At 47.0% G+C, this 17,044-nt stretch overlaps 1 protein-coding gene across 1 annotated transcript in view; it reads left to right on the top strand.

Moving 5' to 3' along the window:
• The window catches only part of myo15ab (myosin XVAb), a 40,583-nt gene extending 23,956 nt beyond the window's left edge, over window positions 1-16,627 (top strand). The window contains 34 exon segments of the mRNA XM_028971770.1: window positions 608-687; window positions 801-874; window positions 982-1,069; window positions 1,166-1,234; window positions 1,326-1,393; window positions 2,274-2,579; window positions 2,658-2,739; window positions 3,000-3,159; window positions 3,849-3,942; window positions 4,021-4,117; window positions 4,209-4,324; window positions 4,473-4,532; window positions 4,601-4,676; window positions 4,757-4,875; window positions 4,956-5,071; window positions 5,469-5,610; window positions 5,694-5,805; window positions 5,916-5,990; window positions 8,036-8,241; window positions 8,327-8,433; window positions 8,603-8,666; window positions 8,749-8,821; window positions 8,959-9,032; window positions 9,329-9,411; window positions 11,165-11,295; window positions 11,377-11,471; window positions 11,589-11,666; window positions 11,765-11,861; window positions 11,933-12,093; window positions 13,788-13,921; window positions 14,001-14,134; window positions 14,981-15,114; window positions 15,945-16,085; window positions 16,156-16,627. Coding sequence (XP_028827603.1) covers window positions 608-687; window positions 801-874; window positions 982-1,069; window positions 1,166-1,234; window positions 1,326-1,393; window positions 2,274-2,579; window positions 2,658-2,739; window positions 3,000-3,159; window positions 3,849-3,942; window positions 4,021-4,117; window positions 4,209-4,324; window positions 4,473-4,532; window positions 4,601-4,676; window positions 4,757-4,875; window positions 4,956-5,071; window positions 5,469-5,610; window positions 5,694-5,805; window positions 5,916-5,990; window positions 8,036-8,241; window positions 8,327-8,433; window positions 8,603-8,666; window positions 8,749-8,821; window positions 8,959-9,032; window positions 9,329-9,411; window positions 11,165-11,295; window positions 11,377-11,471; window positions 11,589-11,666; window positions 11,765-11,861; window positions 11,933-12,093; window positions 13,788-13,921; window positions 14,001-14,134; window positions 14,981-15,114; window positions 15,945-16,085; window positions 16,156-16,257 — 3,748 coding nt within the window. The 3' untranslated portion in view covers window positions 16,258-16,627.
• The last annotated feature ends 417 nt before the right edge of the window (window positions 16,628-17,044 follow it).

Raw genomic sequence — 17,044 nt, 5'->3', positions numbered from 1 at the left:
TGTTACACACCAGTCCGATACCATGCCGACCAATGCCAGGGTTTTATTCATAACAGTAGCCTGGAGGAGTCCTTGTTTAAGCCAGGTTTCTGTGAGACAGAGGGACATATCCCTATAGACCTTTCTGTATTGAGCTCATTCAGTTTTTGTGAGATCTGAGATTTAAAATCCACTGCTGGGAGATTATTTTGAGTGTGGTGACTTCATCTTACCTTTAACCTGGTAGTTTAACCTGGGTTGAATTAGTTCTGTTTTTTCAAGTGACTACGAGGGTCTCTGGTGGATTGACTAGGTGACCAGCAGGCAGTTGGATAAGCCATTCATTCAGATGACCTCCCATGTGGGATGGATCCCATGTCTCCCCTCAAAGAATTTTCCATTATTAGACTACACTACACTACACTCCAGACCACAACGTCATCTGCAAACATCATAGTCTTTGGGGACTCCTGTCTAGTCTCATTTCTCAACCTGTCCATCACCAAAGCAAATAAAACAGGGCTCAGAGCTGATACTTGGTGTAGAGCTCTTCTACTCTTCTATTCCGATTTATACACTCTTGTGTGTGCGTGTGTGTGTGTGTGTGTGTGTGTGTTCATGTCACCAGAAGCCTGTTTTGTGGTGGTTTTGATGAAGAGGATTATGGACCCCTCTCAACCGGACAAAGCAGCAGCCTGGCCAACCAGAGCCTGCCCATCTCTGAAGGACATTATAATCAGTGTAACTGCCCCCCAACAACACCCACGCAGACACACACACACACAGACTTGGTGATGGCCAAATGTTCCTCTGTGTTTCAGACTCTAATGGTGAGAGAGGGATGGACACATATCTGGACAGTTTATTTGACCCGGTTCTCTCAGACACAAATGGGGTGAGAAACAAACACACAAACTTATACATTCATGTGTGTGTGTGTGAGTGTGTGTGTGTGTGTGTATGTGCCTGAATGAAGAGTAATGTTTTTTTCTTTGGCTCTAGGATCTGGACAGGACACAGTCTCTTACCAGTAGGATGAAGGGGGCAGGTGGAGTAGGCGTGGTTAATGGACCCTACTCTCCACCTGGAGGTACACACACACACACACACACACAGCATGGTGACTACAGGTGTAAATACAGTTACATTCCCCCAGACAGCCTCGTGTATGTGTCCTTTTTTTTAGCTGTGAGAGTCCTGCCCACCATGCCAGTCATGCAGAGCGGTCCTGCTGCATCAGGTATTCCACACACACACACACACACTCACCATGCATCCACACACCTGTACTCACACACAAACTCCTGCACACTCACCGTACACACACTTCATGTCTCTCTGTGTCTCAGATCCACAGCAGGAAATTCTTGCCCAGCAACAACAGGCCATCATCAACCAGCAGGCGGTCATCATGGTGTGTGTGTTTCATTAATCATCTTGTGTGGACTTTCAAGTCTTCAAGCCACAGCGGAAAGGGAAAGGGGAGACGCAACACTGTGATCAATCAAACTTATTTGGCGGATCTGGATTCGAACCGGCAACCTTCCTTAACCGCTAGGCGACCACTGCACTATTAGCAGGAATGCTGTTCCAAAGCAGAGGAGCTCTTTAGCAGAAAGCTCCTGCTGAGAACTTGTTCATTCTGGGTACCAGTAAGAGCCCGGAGTCTTGTGAGTGTAATGCTCGTGTAGAGCAGCACTCTGTTAATCAGGGACCAATCTATGTTGACCTTTGTATGTCTGTAAAGGAATTTTATTGTCTATGTGAGGACAGAATCAGAATAGAGGAGATTACATCACTAGTGTATCAACAAAAGTAAAATCAACGTTCTATTATACTCTGTTTTGTACTTTTCCAGCCTGCAGGTCTGCATTTGTTAATTGACAATCATCAAGGATGATTGCTAGTGGTGCGGTGGTGTGGTGGGGCAGTGGTGGTGTAACTTCATGAAGAGGGCATGTACGACACACAGTCGTGTTTAAAGGGCGCATATATCTAATGTAAAATGAATGTGCAACATGACCAGGAGATGGCTACATTTGCATCAGCTACACTTTAATTATGGCTGCTGCTCTTTTTGATGAACAGACAATAGATTTGTTCTTCAGTAGATTGTCTACATGTTGCTTGTCAGCTTGCATAAAATGACCAGCAACATTCACTACAGTCAAAGTCTCTAAGGACTTAAGATGAACACAGGCACCAGATAATGGAGATAATTCGACAAATGAACTTTTTAGAACATCATAGACACTGAATAATTATCAACAGAACCTGTTTGTGTGTGTTCATAGGCCCAGCAGATGACCATGCAGGCGATGGCAATGGTGACCAGTCCAGTTTCCAGCCCTCCCTTATCTCCTCCAACTAGCCCCGCTCCTGCGGGGTTCCCAGGGTTCCCCGTCAGTCCGTACGCCAGCCTGCCCAGTAGTCCGTACAGCTCATACCCCCCGATTGCTGCACCCGGCTACACCAGCCCACCCATCAGCCCCTACGCCACTCTGCCTCTGACTGACCAATCACAAGGCAGGGATTCTCAGCAAGTACACTCCCAAATCAACCACGAAACCCAGAGAACCAATCACACAAGCAACATGAAGGTCAGTGCCGAGAAAAGCCTGACAGTGGAGGAGTTTTCCTGTAAAAACACACAGACTGAACATATTTTCTTATTTCAGGTCAAATCTGAAGAAGGACCTTCTGGGCCTAAAAAACAAGTGGCTCCTGTTTCCAGGGACAACAAACCGGCTAAGAAATTTGGTAAGGAATGTTGATCGCTGTAGAAGATTGCTGTTTCGAAGACAAATAGAAATAGAAAGAAAAGTTAACAAAATGTGGGCTTCATTTTTCTTCTGATAATACAGAAGATATAATATATTTGATATTAGTCAATATTTCTCACATGGCTTGTGATAAAAGTGATAAAATGACTGGCAGTGGGGGACATTGAGTTGAATGCTGTAGAGCTCCTCTCTCTCTCTCGCTCTCTCTTCATCTCACTCTTCCTCAATTTATCTCAGCTCCTGTTGTAGTGTCTGGTCCCCTGCGAACAGCTCCATCGGGTGACGTGGTTAAGTCCTCCCTGAAGAACTCAGAGCAAGTTGTTCCAAGTCACAACATTAAGGACATTATTCGTCAATATCAAAGTCCCCCGCCTGAACCACCACCGCAGACACACAGGTGAGGCTCCGCCCACCACTCCAAAAAGTTTATTCAAGTCAAATCTCAATTACTAACAAATACGTATGACAGACTGATGACAACCCCATCAAAACAGTTACCAGTACTACCAGTTAATGTCCAGTTACGCCCGGTGAACACCAGTACTACCAGTTAATCTCCGGTTATGCCCGGTGAACACTAGTACTACCAGTAAATGTCCAGTTACGCCCGGTGAACACCAGTACTACCAGTTAATGTCCAGTTACACCCGGTGAACACTAGTACTACCAGTTAATGTCCAGTTACGCCCGGTGAACACCAGTACTACCAGTTAATCTCCGGTTACGCCCGGTGAACACTAGTACTACCAGTTAATGTCCAGTTACGCCCGGTGAACACTAGTACTACCAGTTAATGTCCAGTTACGCCCGGTGAACACCAGTACTACCAGTTAATCTCCGGTTACGCCCGGTGAACACTAGTACTACCAGTTAATGTCCAGTTACGCCCGGTGAACACCAGTACTACCAGTTAATGTCCAGTTACGCCCGGTGAACACCAGTACTACCAGTTAATGTCCGGTTACGCCCGGTGAACACCAGTACTACCAGTTAATGTCCGGTTACGCCCGGTGAACACCAGTACTACCAGTTACCAGATTTACCGATGTATTTGGAAGGCTGATAAACAGTGTGTGTGTATTTCAGAAGAGACGGTAAAGGTTTCATTAAAAAGCAGAACCCACATGAGGAGGCCCTGCAAATTCTAAAAACACAGATTGACAACCCGCCCAAGCCACAGGTAAACTCCGCCCCCATCTGTTTCACCGCCTGTCCTGCATTTGTGGTCATGTGACTCACCATTCTTCATGGTGTCTAGAGGAGAGTTGCACCTGGTGTTCCTAAGGAGGCAGGACTTAAGCCAGCCAGGACCACCAAACACAGAGCCACAGAAGTGCCCAGGACCATACCAGCAGGTTCCACACACTCCACAAACACATCTAACGTGTTAGACATGAAAACAAAGTATGTCAGTGTGTGTGTGTGTGTGTGTGTGTGTGTACCCAGTGAACAGAGATCTACCGGTGGAATCTGAGATCATCCAGACTCAGCTTCACAAGAGCAGCACCGAAGAATTTTATACATACACCAACGTTCCATGGAGAATTTACCTGAGAAAAGAGGTATTTTACAACCTATTTACCATTTTTACATTATGTTTTATATCTGTGCACCTCAGTGACATATAGCTTGAGATGTTGACGCTGCTCATGGTTTTAGATCAGACTGGTCCTTGGCAGCTTTATTTGATCCCTCTTCTACTCATTGCAGCTTTTTTACCCCAAAGACAGCCTGAACAACCCAGTAGTGCTGGAGCTCATCTTCAGACAGGTGAGAGACCTCGATGCAGTACAAAGAAAGGTGTAAAAGAATGTTACATCTGTCTGTCTGTCTCCCAGGTGGTCAGCGATACCTTCTCAGATGCCTGTGTTCGCATCAGCAAAGAGGAGCGCAGAGCAATGAAATCTGTGTTTGGTGAGAGAAAGCACAAAGAAATGTGACTCATGATCTACCGTGTGTTTATGTGACAATGACTGTGTGTGTGTCTAAAACAGGACAACATGGAGTGACACAGAAAGCTGATGGCCAAAATGATGAAGGCATGAAGAAGGCTGTGGTGACATTTGCTCGGGAATCCTGGGAAATTTACTTCTCTCGACTCTTCCCTGCTTCTGTGCGTTCTGCATGAACTACATTTCCCATGATGCCTCTGTCCAGTGAACTTTCATTTGAAACTGTGTGTGTGTGCTGTAGGGAAGTGTAGGAACAGGTGTTCAAGTATTGGCCGTCTCTCATTCTGGTATTAAACTCCTGAGAACGGGGAAGAGTAGCACAACCACAGAAAACTTCAGAGTCCTGAGATCATACAGGTACGTCCATCACGTCTCCGTCATACGTATATACATCTCCTCTATACATCCAGCAAACATCCAGAAATAATCCTATACATCCAGCAAACATCCAAATGTCTTCCATACATCCACAAAATATCCAAATGTCCTCCATGCATCTGCTAATCCAATCAGCACTAGATCTGTTATCATGATTCTGAATATGTAGATATCCTCAATATCCTCTATATCCTCCCAACCGTCCATCACATAACAAGCTGCATACATTCCTGCAGGACACTCAGGCTCCCCTACACCAGGATTTCTCTTCCCGCCGTCCCCACAGAGGACACATTTCGTTGTGTGCACCGTGTGCTGTGCTGCAGTGTATCTCAATGACAATCACTTCACTTTCATGTCTCTCCCTCTCTTTCAGTTACACACAGATCCTGTTTGTGACGCTACCATCACAGCACATGCTGGAGTTCAACCTACAGAGCGAGAAGCTCATCCTGTTCTCTGCCAAAGCTCCACACATCAAAATCCTGGTGGATTATTTTATCTCAGAGTTAAAGAAGGTGTGGAATGACAAGACACATACACACAAATACACACGCATAATCATACACACACTCACACATTTCCTTCTGGCTCCATGCAGGACTCTGAGTATGTTGTTGCTGAGCGGAACTTTGTAACTGAAGACCGCAATCTGCTCAGCTTCCATAAGGGTGATATAATCCGACTCCAACCAATGGATGGGCTTGATTCAGGCAGGATACACACATGCCAGTTCTCTTCTGGCCCAGGAACAACCTGTGGGTCCAGAGTGGAAAAGCTTTTTTCAATGAGGGACTCATTCTTGAACGTATGTGTGTGACAGGTCAGAGTTATGGCTGTGTTGTCAGGAAGAAGGTCATTTTTCTGGAGGAGCAAAGAAAAGGAACTGCAGACTTTGGTGAGTAACGCTTTGCTGCCTGTTGTTCTGATACGTGTGTGTATTGGATTTTGTGGCTGTGCACTGTAACGTGAGGCACTTTGTGTCAGTGGACATTGTAAATTAAAATTGATTGAATTAGGACTCAAGTTCTCAAAATTCTCAAACTCTGCCTTTAGTACATCACACAAAAGGCATGAGATACATCTACACTACAAACACATTGTTGTAGTGCACACCATTCAAGTTCAAGTTGAAGATGAGCTTTATTGTCATGTTAGACTATCGTCCGTGGAGTGGTTCGGACGATACGTGAATTGCGGTGGGTCCAGGGTGGAGGGCAGCAGGGTCTTCCTCTGCATGACAGCAGGGCTGTTAAAAGGAACTTTGGAGCAGCAGGTTGGCGCTGCGACATTTTATGTGGACCGTGCAACGGATAAACAACGCCTTGGGGCGGAGCATCACAGAGCCTCGGAGGCATGAGGATCCAGCTGGGACAAGCAGGAAGAGGGCCTGCTTATCCCAATGAATGCAGAAGGGGCTGAGCGGATGGTCCGGCAAAGCCCCCACACTGGCACCAGGGACATGCAATGGAAGGGGCTGCATGTGCTCAGAAGGCAACACCCTGGGGTGCAGTAGGGTTGCCGTAGGGTCTGGGAGGGGAGGGGAGCTGGTCACAACCGAGGGTGCAGTAAGTGGTTACCAGAGGGTCCGGAACTGCCTGCCTGTGCGGGGCAGGAAGCGACGCAGGAAGCGTCAGAAGGGGGCGTGCGGAGACAGGGCCCGCACGTACCTGGAGGGGGGGCTCTGTCACGATTGGGTGCACCTGGCACCAATCTGCATGACAGCGTTTCGGAGCAGCAGGTTGGGGCTGCGACATTTTATGTGGACCCCCCTCCAGGTACGTGCGGGCCCTGTCTCCGCACGCCCTCTCTGACGCTTCCTGTGTCGCTTCCTGCCCCGCACCCTCGGTTGGTGCCTTGTGGTGACGTGCAGCCCCTGCCGCTGCAGCTTGTGGATGTGACAAAGATGGTATGAATATTCCATGCTGTGACTATCAGGGTTCCTTACGAAAGGAACAGGTTTGGTCTGTTTCATTCTCAAACTGTTCAACCTGTATTGAGATGCTGACTAAATCAAATGCCTGATCAACAATTCTCCCTTCTAATTCACACAAGCGAATCAGGTTGTTTGCTGTGACCATATTGATGATGACCATGAGGTGGTCACTTTTCAGTTCTGCAATACAGTAATAAACATAAACCCTCCATTTTACAAAGTAGGAGCAGACAGTCTGGTGCAGTAATACATTCCATTCCAGAGAGCAAACAGCTACAGTACAAGTGCAGGATACTGAACTTCTCTAGAGAGAAGCATGAAAAAGGACCTTTTCCAGATTATAGAGGACACTGGGAAACGGTTCAGAATCATCTCCCTTCATGGATATGAACTAGAGAAACTACTTGTCTCCTGGCCCTTCTTCTTCCATCATCTCCTCTTCCTCTACCTTCAGATCCATTTTATAAAACAAGTGCAGTGACACTTAAAACTGATAAAGTTTTTGTCACAACCATGGTGACATGACGAGGCAGGTGAACGAAGACGATGAGAAGAGATGATGAGGACGCATGACGTCTCGAAACCGGGGTTTAATTTGTGCAGGACAGGACAGGGGAGACATCTGGTAACGACGGAGAACAGAAACAAACAGGACTAACGTGAAACTCCGGTCCGGATTCCTAGTGGGTAACACACTGGCCTACGAACCAGAAGACCCGGGTTCAAATCCCACTGAGCAGGACACTAAACCCTGAGTGTCTCCAGGGGGGGACTGTTGTAAGTCCCTCTGGATAAGGGCGTCTGGTAAATGCTGTAAATGTAAATGACAGTTTTACATGTTCTTAACGTCGTAGGTTGCGAGGTGGATGCTGTTCTAACTTCATTAGCTGAGCAACATTATTTCAGTAAACCAATAATGAGTTATTATCAGAGACGAGAGCCCTGCATTCCGTCTCTTTCCACATCTGACTCTGTCCTTTTTACGATGCGTGTGTATGCACCGTCAGGCTGGCGTTTCGGGGCGCTGTTTGGACGAAACGGTGCGTTCCCTACAGACTGCGTGGTTCCTGTAGCTGCGCCAGATTTCCTGAGTTTACCTGCTGGGCGGCGGCAGGACCCGGCCGGTCGCCAGAGCCAACTTGTGGCGTCAGGGGCAGTGGCCCTCGCCGTGGCCTCCAGCACAGCCGCTCATGAGCTGGACCCGACACTGGAGGTCAGGAAAGCAACACTCTTGATGGCGAGGAGATGATGAAGATGTTTCGGGGTGTGGTCTGCGAGAAATGTCTCCATCTCTTCAGGGGGACACTGAGGGCTTTGAGTTCGAGCTGGACGAGATGGAGCTGCACGACAGTCGTTACAATCTACTGGAGTTCGCCAAGAAGTACTTCAGACGAGGAGAAAGGAGGTAACACTGCACACACACACTAGTTCGATCAGACCAGTCCAATCATCCTTTGCTCTTATGATGTCATTATAGAAACTATTTCTTTAAAAAAATAAGATTTTTAATAGAATTTTGTGTTTGATACACGTTTGTGAAACACACGCACATTCAGATGTTGTTATTTTAATAGCAACTCAATGAGGGAGAAATCAAGAGCCAGTAGAGACCCAGCAGAGATGATCAAGTTCAGCAAAGTAAGCAAACAGGACCTGAGTGAGACCACTTTTTTCGCACACCTGTGTAGACATGTTCTTTTCCACTGTGTGTTCCCTTCAGAGCCCCATCCAGGAGTCTCTGATCGACTTCAGTGATGCCAACATGAGCAGAGTGGCTTCTGAGATCTTTATGGGTGAGTGTGTGTGTGTGTTGGAATCATGGATGGAGAGTGTGAATGAGTAAATGTGTATTAGCATGGTGGACACGCCCACATTTACAGACGAGGCCTCAGGCACAAGACGCTGATGAATTCGGATCTTCTCTCCACAGCCATCATGAAGTTCATGGGGGACCATCCACTCCGCGGCCAATCAGAGCAGTTTGTGGTCTGTACCTTCCTGAAAGTGAGTGACTGCACACACCCAAAATAACCCTAATCCACACACGCCCATACACCAGTACACACACGAGTTGAATGAGAACCTTCAGCCTTGCGTATTTAAACTTGTATGTGAGCATGCGTAATGACACACACGTCCAATCACATCCATATCCGAGTTGTGCTGCAGTCTTAGGGTTAAGTGTCTTGCTCAGGGACACAATGGTAGTAAGTGGGATTCGAACCCGGGTCTTCTGGTTCATAGGCAAATGTGTTACCCACTGGGCTACTACCACCCCATGTTTTCTGTGTGTTCTGCAGCTGGTTGGAGAATACGGACTGATGAGGGATGAGGCATACTGCCAGGTCCTCAAACAGATCACGTCCAACACCAGCACCAAAACGTAAGATCTCTAACTGATGTTAGAATGTTCCACCATCGAGGTGGAAAGAGTACAAATACGGCAAAAATATTCAATTACAAGCAGACGTTCTGGTAATTAAAAAGCACGACGTACACACAACCTTACATTGAACCACATGAATGGATCCACCCCGGAAAGATCCTGTGTACAAACAGCCGTAACAATATAATAAGTAGTTATCGTGGCTACTTCTGGACCACCATGGTTGCGTATACTGTCTACAATCATTTTTAAATGTGTAATATTTCTTGGTTCATTACAGACTAGAGGAGGAGGATTTGCTAGCTGGCTTTGGTAAACTCTTTACTGTAAAAATTAAAAAATGGTTGATCATTTTCAGTGATCCATATAGTATACAAATGACATGCAGCCATACACAGACCCTGGCAGGGACATTTAATGCTGAATGCCTGGAACACGTGGGCTCTGGTGAATTTGTAGTACTAAGTGAAGTGAAAGTGAAGTGATTGTCATTGGGATATAATGCAGCACAGCACACAGTGACACAACGAAACGTGTCCTCTGCTTTTAACCATCCCCCTTGGTAAGCAGCCATGACAGTGTGTGGGGATGGTACAGGGAGCCAGGGAGCACTGTGTGGGTATGGTACCTTCATCAAGGGGACCTCAGTGGCACCTTGGCAGATCGGGATTCGAACCGGCAACCTTCTGATTATAACCGCTAGGCCACCACTGCCGCCACTTTTTAAACCAGAGAATCTACACATTTACATTTACGACATTTGGCAGACGCCTGTAACCAGAGGGACTTACAACTGTTACCATGGATGAAGTGGTCAGTTCTGGTTCACTAGGACCCCCAACTATGAATACAATCTTTTTATTCACTCGGTTCTAGTTTCTATACACAGTCAGACAAGAAGAAGGTTACAAGTTCATCTAAATCTTCTCTCCCTAAATATTCTCTTCTCTGAAGAGGAAGGTCAGATGTAAGAGTCGTGATTATTAGAATTAGAAACTGAAGTGATTGTCACATGTGATACACAGCAGCACAGCACACGGTGCACACAGTGAAATTTGTCCTCTGCATTTAACCATCACCCTGAGTAAGCAGTGGACACCATGACAGGCGCCCGGGGAGCAGTGTGTGGGGACGGTGCTTTGCTCAGTGGCACCTCAGTGGCACCTTGGTGGATCGGGATTCGATCCGGCAACCTTCTGATTACCGGGCCGCTTCCTTAACCGCTAGGCAACCACTGCCCCTGTTGGTTGGTCGTTGCTTGGTCATCATCTGGGTGAAATGAAATCGAATAAAGAGGAAAACCTAGTATACAGTTATAAGCTATATAACCAATTTACTGAAATTTTATTAAAAAGGAAAACAATAAATTCCATAATGTTATTTCACATTGAAAAATTGGCTGGATGCAGCATTATACAGTTTTTGTTCCTCCTCCCTCTGCTGCTCCCGTCGCCACAGCAGATCAGATGGTCTCGTGTCTGGACAATCAGCCTGGCGGACATTTTACAGTGGATACCTTTCCTGACCCAACCCTCCCCATTTACTGGGGCTTGGGACTGTCACCACTGCGCCCCCTGGTGGCTGGGTTCTCATGCGAGAATTAATCTAATTTAATGAATCTAATTAAAATGCCTAATCTGGCAACCGTGTCAGCAAGTTGGAATGAAATGGAATAAAGGACCGACTCTCGCCAACCAGCCAGGTTTCGGGTGTTTTATTGGTTGATTTTTCACCTTGACGTGTGTTACAGGGACAGCGGTCAGAAGGGCTGGCGTCTGCTGTACATCCTGACTGCCTTCTACCGCTGCTCTGCGGTGCTGAAGCCCTTCCTGCTGAAATTCCTGCAGGATGCCTGTAAAGGTGCCAGCGGAATATTCCAGGGTATACACGCCACCTGGCACGAGACAGGCCATGCCGCCTACCCGCTTCGTGTCTTTCATTTCTTCATGTCTACATTGACAGGAATTGCGAGTGCCTGTGAGCAGAACCTGAGGAAGACCTTCCAGTTCGGTGGCAGAAGTGTGTATCCAAGCAACTTGGAACTCAAAGCCATCATGGTTAGAGCAGACATTCAGCACCAACAGTTGTAGTACTAGACCGAAGCTTCAGCAAGCTTCAAGATGACTAAACAATTAGAAGTATCATTTATATCCGGCTGTGTGTCTGATTTCCAGGCCGGTCGAAGCTCAAAGAGGCAGCTGTTCCTGTTTCCTGGAGGCACCGAGCGCCACCTGAAAATCAAAACCTGCACTGTGAGTTCGTGTGTGTGTGAACAGGTAACACCGGATGTTGAAGAGGACCTGGGTCACGAGCTTTGTGTATATCTGCATACGTGTGTGTGTGTGTACAGGTGGCACTGGATGTTATTGAGGAGCTGTGTTATGAGATGGCCCTACAGAGGCTAGAAGCGGCTGATGAATACACCATCTTCATTGTAACAAACAGAGGTGGTTCTCCTGCTCCTGCAGATAAATGAATGTCTCTCGGTATGCGTATTCATGTTTATTGTTGTGTACAGGTCAGAATGTCCGGCCGCTTCATAAGAGAGAGTATATCCTGGACATCGCCACTGAAGCTGAGCAGGTCGATTCCAACTACAGCTTCTGGTTCCGCCGAGTCGTCTGGGCACATCCCTTGAAATTTGACAACGACCTGTGTGTTACCATGCACTACAATCAGGTAGAACTGCATGAGCGAAACCACGCCTACTTGCAGCACGAGCCATTCGTTTGGGGCACAGAGCGCATGGCAGGGATTCCCACAAATCTTTAAAAAGTCCTAACTTTGAGTTTCCTCCAGTTCGTCTCAGCAGTCAGGCCCCGCCTCCTTATTTTGTAATGGGATGTGAAAAAACCTGGATCATCGGTAAATAGACATATCTGTAGGACATTCTCCACCACAAATCCTACTCTACCCTCTGAAGATTATACAACTGCTCTAAATCAGTTTTCTAAACTCACATCAGATGAAGTCATTCAGATTATATCTACAGGCAATCCAACCACCTGTCCACTAGATCCAATCCCTTCTGCAATGCACTCCATCTATCACAGAACAACCTCCTGGGTCCTAAACAGTCTGGCTTCAGAACAGCGCATTCTACTGAGACGGCCCTTCTGGCTGTTTCTGAGAAGCTACATGCGGCCAGATCGGCTTAACTGTCATCGGTTCTTATTCTCCTCGACCTATCTGCTGCATTTGACACCGTTAACCACAAGACTCTCTTGTCAATCCTGAAGAGGCTTGGAATTCAGGGCTCAGCATGGCAGTAGTTTGCTTCCTACCTTGATGAGTGATCTTGACTTGACTTGATCCACCTCTGCCTCACCTAGACTCTCCACTGGTGTCCCTCAAGGCTCAGTGTTAGGTCCTCTCCTTTTCTCCCTCTACACGAGATCACTTGGTGAGGTCATTTCCTCACATGGATTATCCTACCACTGCTATGCCGACGACACACAACTCCTCTTCTCTTTTGCTCCCTCTGATCTACATGCTGCTTCCAAAATCTCTGCATGTCTAACCAACATTTCATCTTGGATGGCAGCCCATCACCTCAAACTCAATCCCACCAAAACTGAACTAATATTCATTCCGGCAGATTCTTCACCACATCAGGATCTTGCTATTTACCTGGACAACTTGCAGCTCTCTCCTTCTACAACAGCCCGCAACCTTGGAGTAACAATAGACCAACAACTCTCCTTCTCGACTCACATCAGCAACCTTTCCCACTCATGTAGATTCCTTCTCTACAATATCAGACGAATCCGCCCTTATCTGTCAACCCAGGCCACCCAGATACTGGTTCAGTCCTTAGTAATCTCACGCCTGGACTACAGCTCAAGACCTTCCTCTTTAGAGAATATTTAGATGAACTTGGAACCTTCTTCTTGTCTGACTTCTGTATAGAAACTAGAACAGAGTGAATAAAAAGATTGTATTGATAGTTGGGGGTCCTGGTGAACCAGAACTGATCACTTCATCCATGGTACCATGGAAGCACGTTGTAAGTCGCTCTGGATCAGGGCGTCTGCCAAATGCCTTAACTGTAAATGTAGACAAAGAAAATGTATAATATTATATATAAATTAAATTATAACAGAACTTTCAACAAAAATGACTCCTATTTGTGCTGTATGCATAATTTGTGAAGACATACTGTACTCTGATACCACTAATATCTCCTGTTGATGCTCCTGCTGTAGATGATGTTCTTCAAAGTAGGGCCCTTAAGTTGTAAAAAGCATTTTAATAATTTGTGTGTGTGTGTGTGTGTGTGTGTGTGCAGGTTCTCCCAGACTATCTGAAGGGCCCTTAAGTTGTAAAAAGCATTTTAATAATTTGTGTGTGTGTGTGTGTGTGTGTGTGTGCAGGTTCTCCCAGACTATCTGAAGGCCTTGCTGAATGTGGTTCCTCAGGGAAAAGTCAGTGAGCAGCAGTTACAACAAGTGGCCAAACTTTCTGCCTTGCAGCATCGTAGCAAAGACAGTCTCTACGTCCCCACAGTGTACGTATTCAAAACACACTCTTACACACACACACACACACACACACACACACACACTCAATATCTCTGTCCTTCTCAGACATGAGTTACCAGACTACATACCCGCCCAGCTGTTTGGGAGACAGGGTCCAAAGGAGTGGATGGTGCTGGTCAGCCAACACATGCACGGTGTCCAGAGTCTGAGTCCACACCAGGCCAGAGCCCAGTTCCTGGGTGAGACACACACATGCACGGTGTCCAGAGACAGTGTCCACAGCAGGCCAGAGCCAAGTTCCTGGGTGAGACGCACACATGCACAGTGTCCAGAGTCAGCGTCCACACCAAGCCAGAGCCCAGTTCCTGGGTGAGACATAGAAATGCACAGTGTCCAGAGTCAGCGTCCACACCAGGCCAGAATCCAGTTCCTGGGTGAGATACACTCATGCACAGTGTCCACACCAGGCCAGAGTCCAGTTCCTGGGTGAGACGCACACATGCACAGTGTCCAGACTCAGCGTCCACACCAGGCCAGAGCCCAGTTCCTGGGTGAGACACACAAAAAATCAAAGTGTCCAGAGTCAGCGTCCACACCAAGCCAGAGCCCAGTTCCTGGGTGAGACACAGAAATGCACAGTGTCCAGAGTCAGCGTCCACACCAGGCCAGAGCCCAGTTCCTGGGTGAGACACACACATGCACAGTATCCAGAGACAGTGTCCACACCAGGCCAGAGCCCAGTTCCTGGGTTAGACACAGAAAATCACAGTGTCCAGAGTCAGAGTCCACACCAGGCCAGAGCTCAGTTCCTGGGTGAGACACACACATGCATGGTGTCCTGAGTCAGCGTCCACACCAGGCCAGAGCCCAGTTCCTGGGTGAGACACACACATGCATGGTGTCCTGAGTCAGCGTCCACACCAGGCCAGAGCCCAGGTCCTGGGTGAGACACATACTGTACATGTAGATGTGTAACGTGTGCATATATAAAACTGAGTAGATTTGTAAAGATGGAGGGATGGATGGATTTATGTATTTATGTTTGGTTTTTTTATTGTCTATACACGGGTGTTGTGTTTGTGCAGGTTTGGTGTGTGCGTTCCCCATGTTTGGCTCCTCCTTCTTCTATATCCTCAGCAGCAGCAACAGTGCAGTCTCCACCCCCTGCATCCTGGCTGTCAATCAAAACGGCCTGCACTTTCTACACAAAGACACACATGTGAGTGAAAATAAGTGTTTGATCTGTGTAGAGTAATAGTCTAGCGGGTAACACACTCACCTCATGAAGTAGAGTGGGCGAGTGTTTAATCCACCCCAGAGAAGGAAGAGAAAGTGAAGTGATGACACGGTGAAACGTGTCCTCTGTATTTAAAATGAAGTGATTGTCACATGTGATACACAGCAGCACAGCACCCGATGCACACAGTGTAATTTGTCCTCTGCATTTAACCCATCACCTTGAGTGAGCAGTGGGCACCATGACAGGCGCCTGGGGAGCAGTGTGTGGGGACGGTGCTTTGCTCAGTGGCACCTCAGTGGCACCTTGGCGGATCGGGATTCGAACCGGCAACCTTCTGATTACGGGGCCGCTTCCTTAACCACTAGGCCACCACTGCCCCTAAGAACACAAATGCACGAGCCAGCCAGGAGTCGAACCTAGACTCTTCTGATTTACCCGTCACCCTTGGTGACAGTGGGACCTTGACAGGCGCCCGGGGAGCAGCGTGTGGGGACGGGACCTTCATCAAGGGGACTTCAGTGGCAAACTTATGATTACGGAGCCGCTTCTTTAACCGCTAGGCCACCACTGCCACCACAGTCCATGATGGTGCACAGTCATGCCACATGCTGCGTGAGTCGCGAGACTCCGCCCCCTCCCGGTACCAGGCTTGTTTTAAATCTTGAGTAAATTACATGGTGGGTTTTATAGTGAAGTCCCGACATAAACTCGTTAATGAATGTTGAGCATGAAGTCAGATGTTTTGATGGTGGGATGGGACATGTTCTGGACAAGTGGGATGTGAGTGACGTGCCTGTATTTCCCTGTAGGAGCTGCTGGTGAAGTTCCCGCTGAAACAGGTCCAGTCCACATACACACAACGTCCCAGTCCTGGACTCAGCTACCCGTACGTCGAGCTGCTGCTGGGAGACGTCACGCAGCACAGAGTCATACAGATACAGCTGGAGCAGGTACACACACACACACACACAGGACCTGTCTCTCTTCATTCAATAACACACTCTGTGTCTGTGTGTTCAGGGTTTAGAGTTGTGTCGAGTCGTCGCCATGCACATGGAGAACCTGCTGTCCTTCAGAGAGAAAAGGCTGACTCTCCCACCCAGTGAAATCACACTGCTTTAAAACACACACACACACACACACACACACACACACAATGATGAAATGAAATGGGAGCACATGAGGAACCTGAGGAACTTCACCGATCCCCACATGGAGAAATGTGCCAAAGTCGTGTTTGCATTGTGGAACGTTGAGGTGCGGCCTGCTGCTTGTGCGCCCCGTGAGGGTGTAGAACGTTACGGGTGGTTCTATGTGCCTGTCTACAGGCGTGTCAAAGCCCACAGAGATTTTGAACTAATGTTGTTGATATTATTGGACGAAATCATGTACTGAAATAAAAATGATGATTCCATTGTGGTTCCATGTTTGTGTAATAATGAAAAGGCCTGTTTAATCCACGTCTTCTGTCCCCTGCTGGATGGCCGGAGTACTGCAGGTGTTTGTTCCATTTTTTTCCTCTCCTGACTCCTGACCTGACAGTTACAGTAAAGTTCACTCGAAACACACATTAAGTTACAGTAAGTGCATGTTTAATAACTCATACTAACTTAATATATTTCTAATAGTTTTTTAGAAAAAAGATTTTGCGAAAGTGTCAAATATGAAAATACAGGTATGTAAACGTAGGTCAGTGCATGAGTTTTAGTCAATATTTATACCATAATACAAAAATTAAAATACTCCTCAATTTTAGTGTGAAAGTTTCTTCTAATAAACATTTCGAGAAAAAAAAGACATTTATGCTGATAGTAAGGCGTTAATATATAGTTTGTACATTTAATAATTGCTTTTTGGGCTTACATGAAATGTTAACCTCATGCAAAAAAATGTTGCATTTTGGTTGACA

The sequence above is a fragment of the Denticeps clupeoides genome, chromosome 3, assembly GCF_900700375.1.
Source record: "Denticeps clupeoides chromosome 3, fDenClu1.1, whole genome shotgun sequence".
NCBI classification, from domain to species: domain Eukaryota; kingdom Metazoa; phylum Chordata; class Actinopteri; order Clupeiformes; family Denticipitidae; genus Denticeps; species Denticeps clupeoides.
The sequence above is the reverse complement of the archived record's forward strand: the minus strand, read 5'-3'. Positions and strand labels throughout refer to the sequence as shown.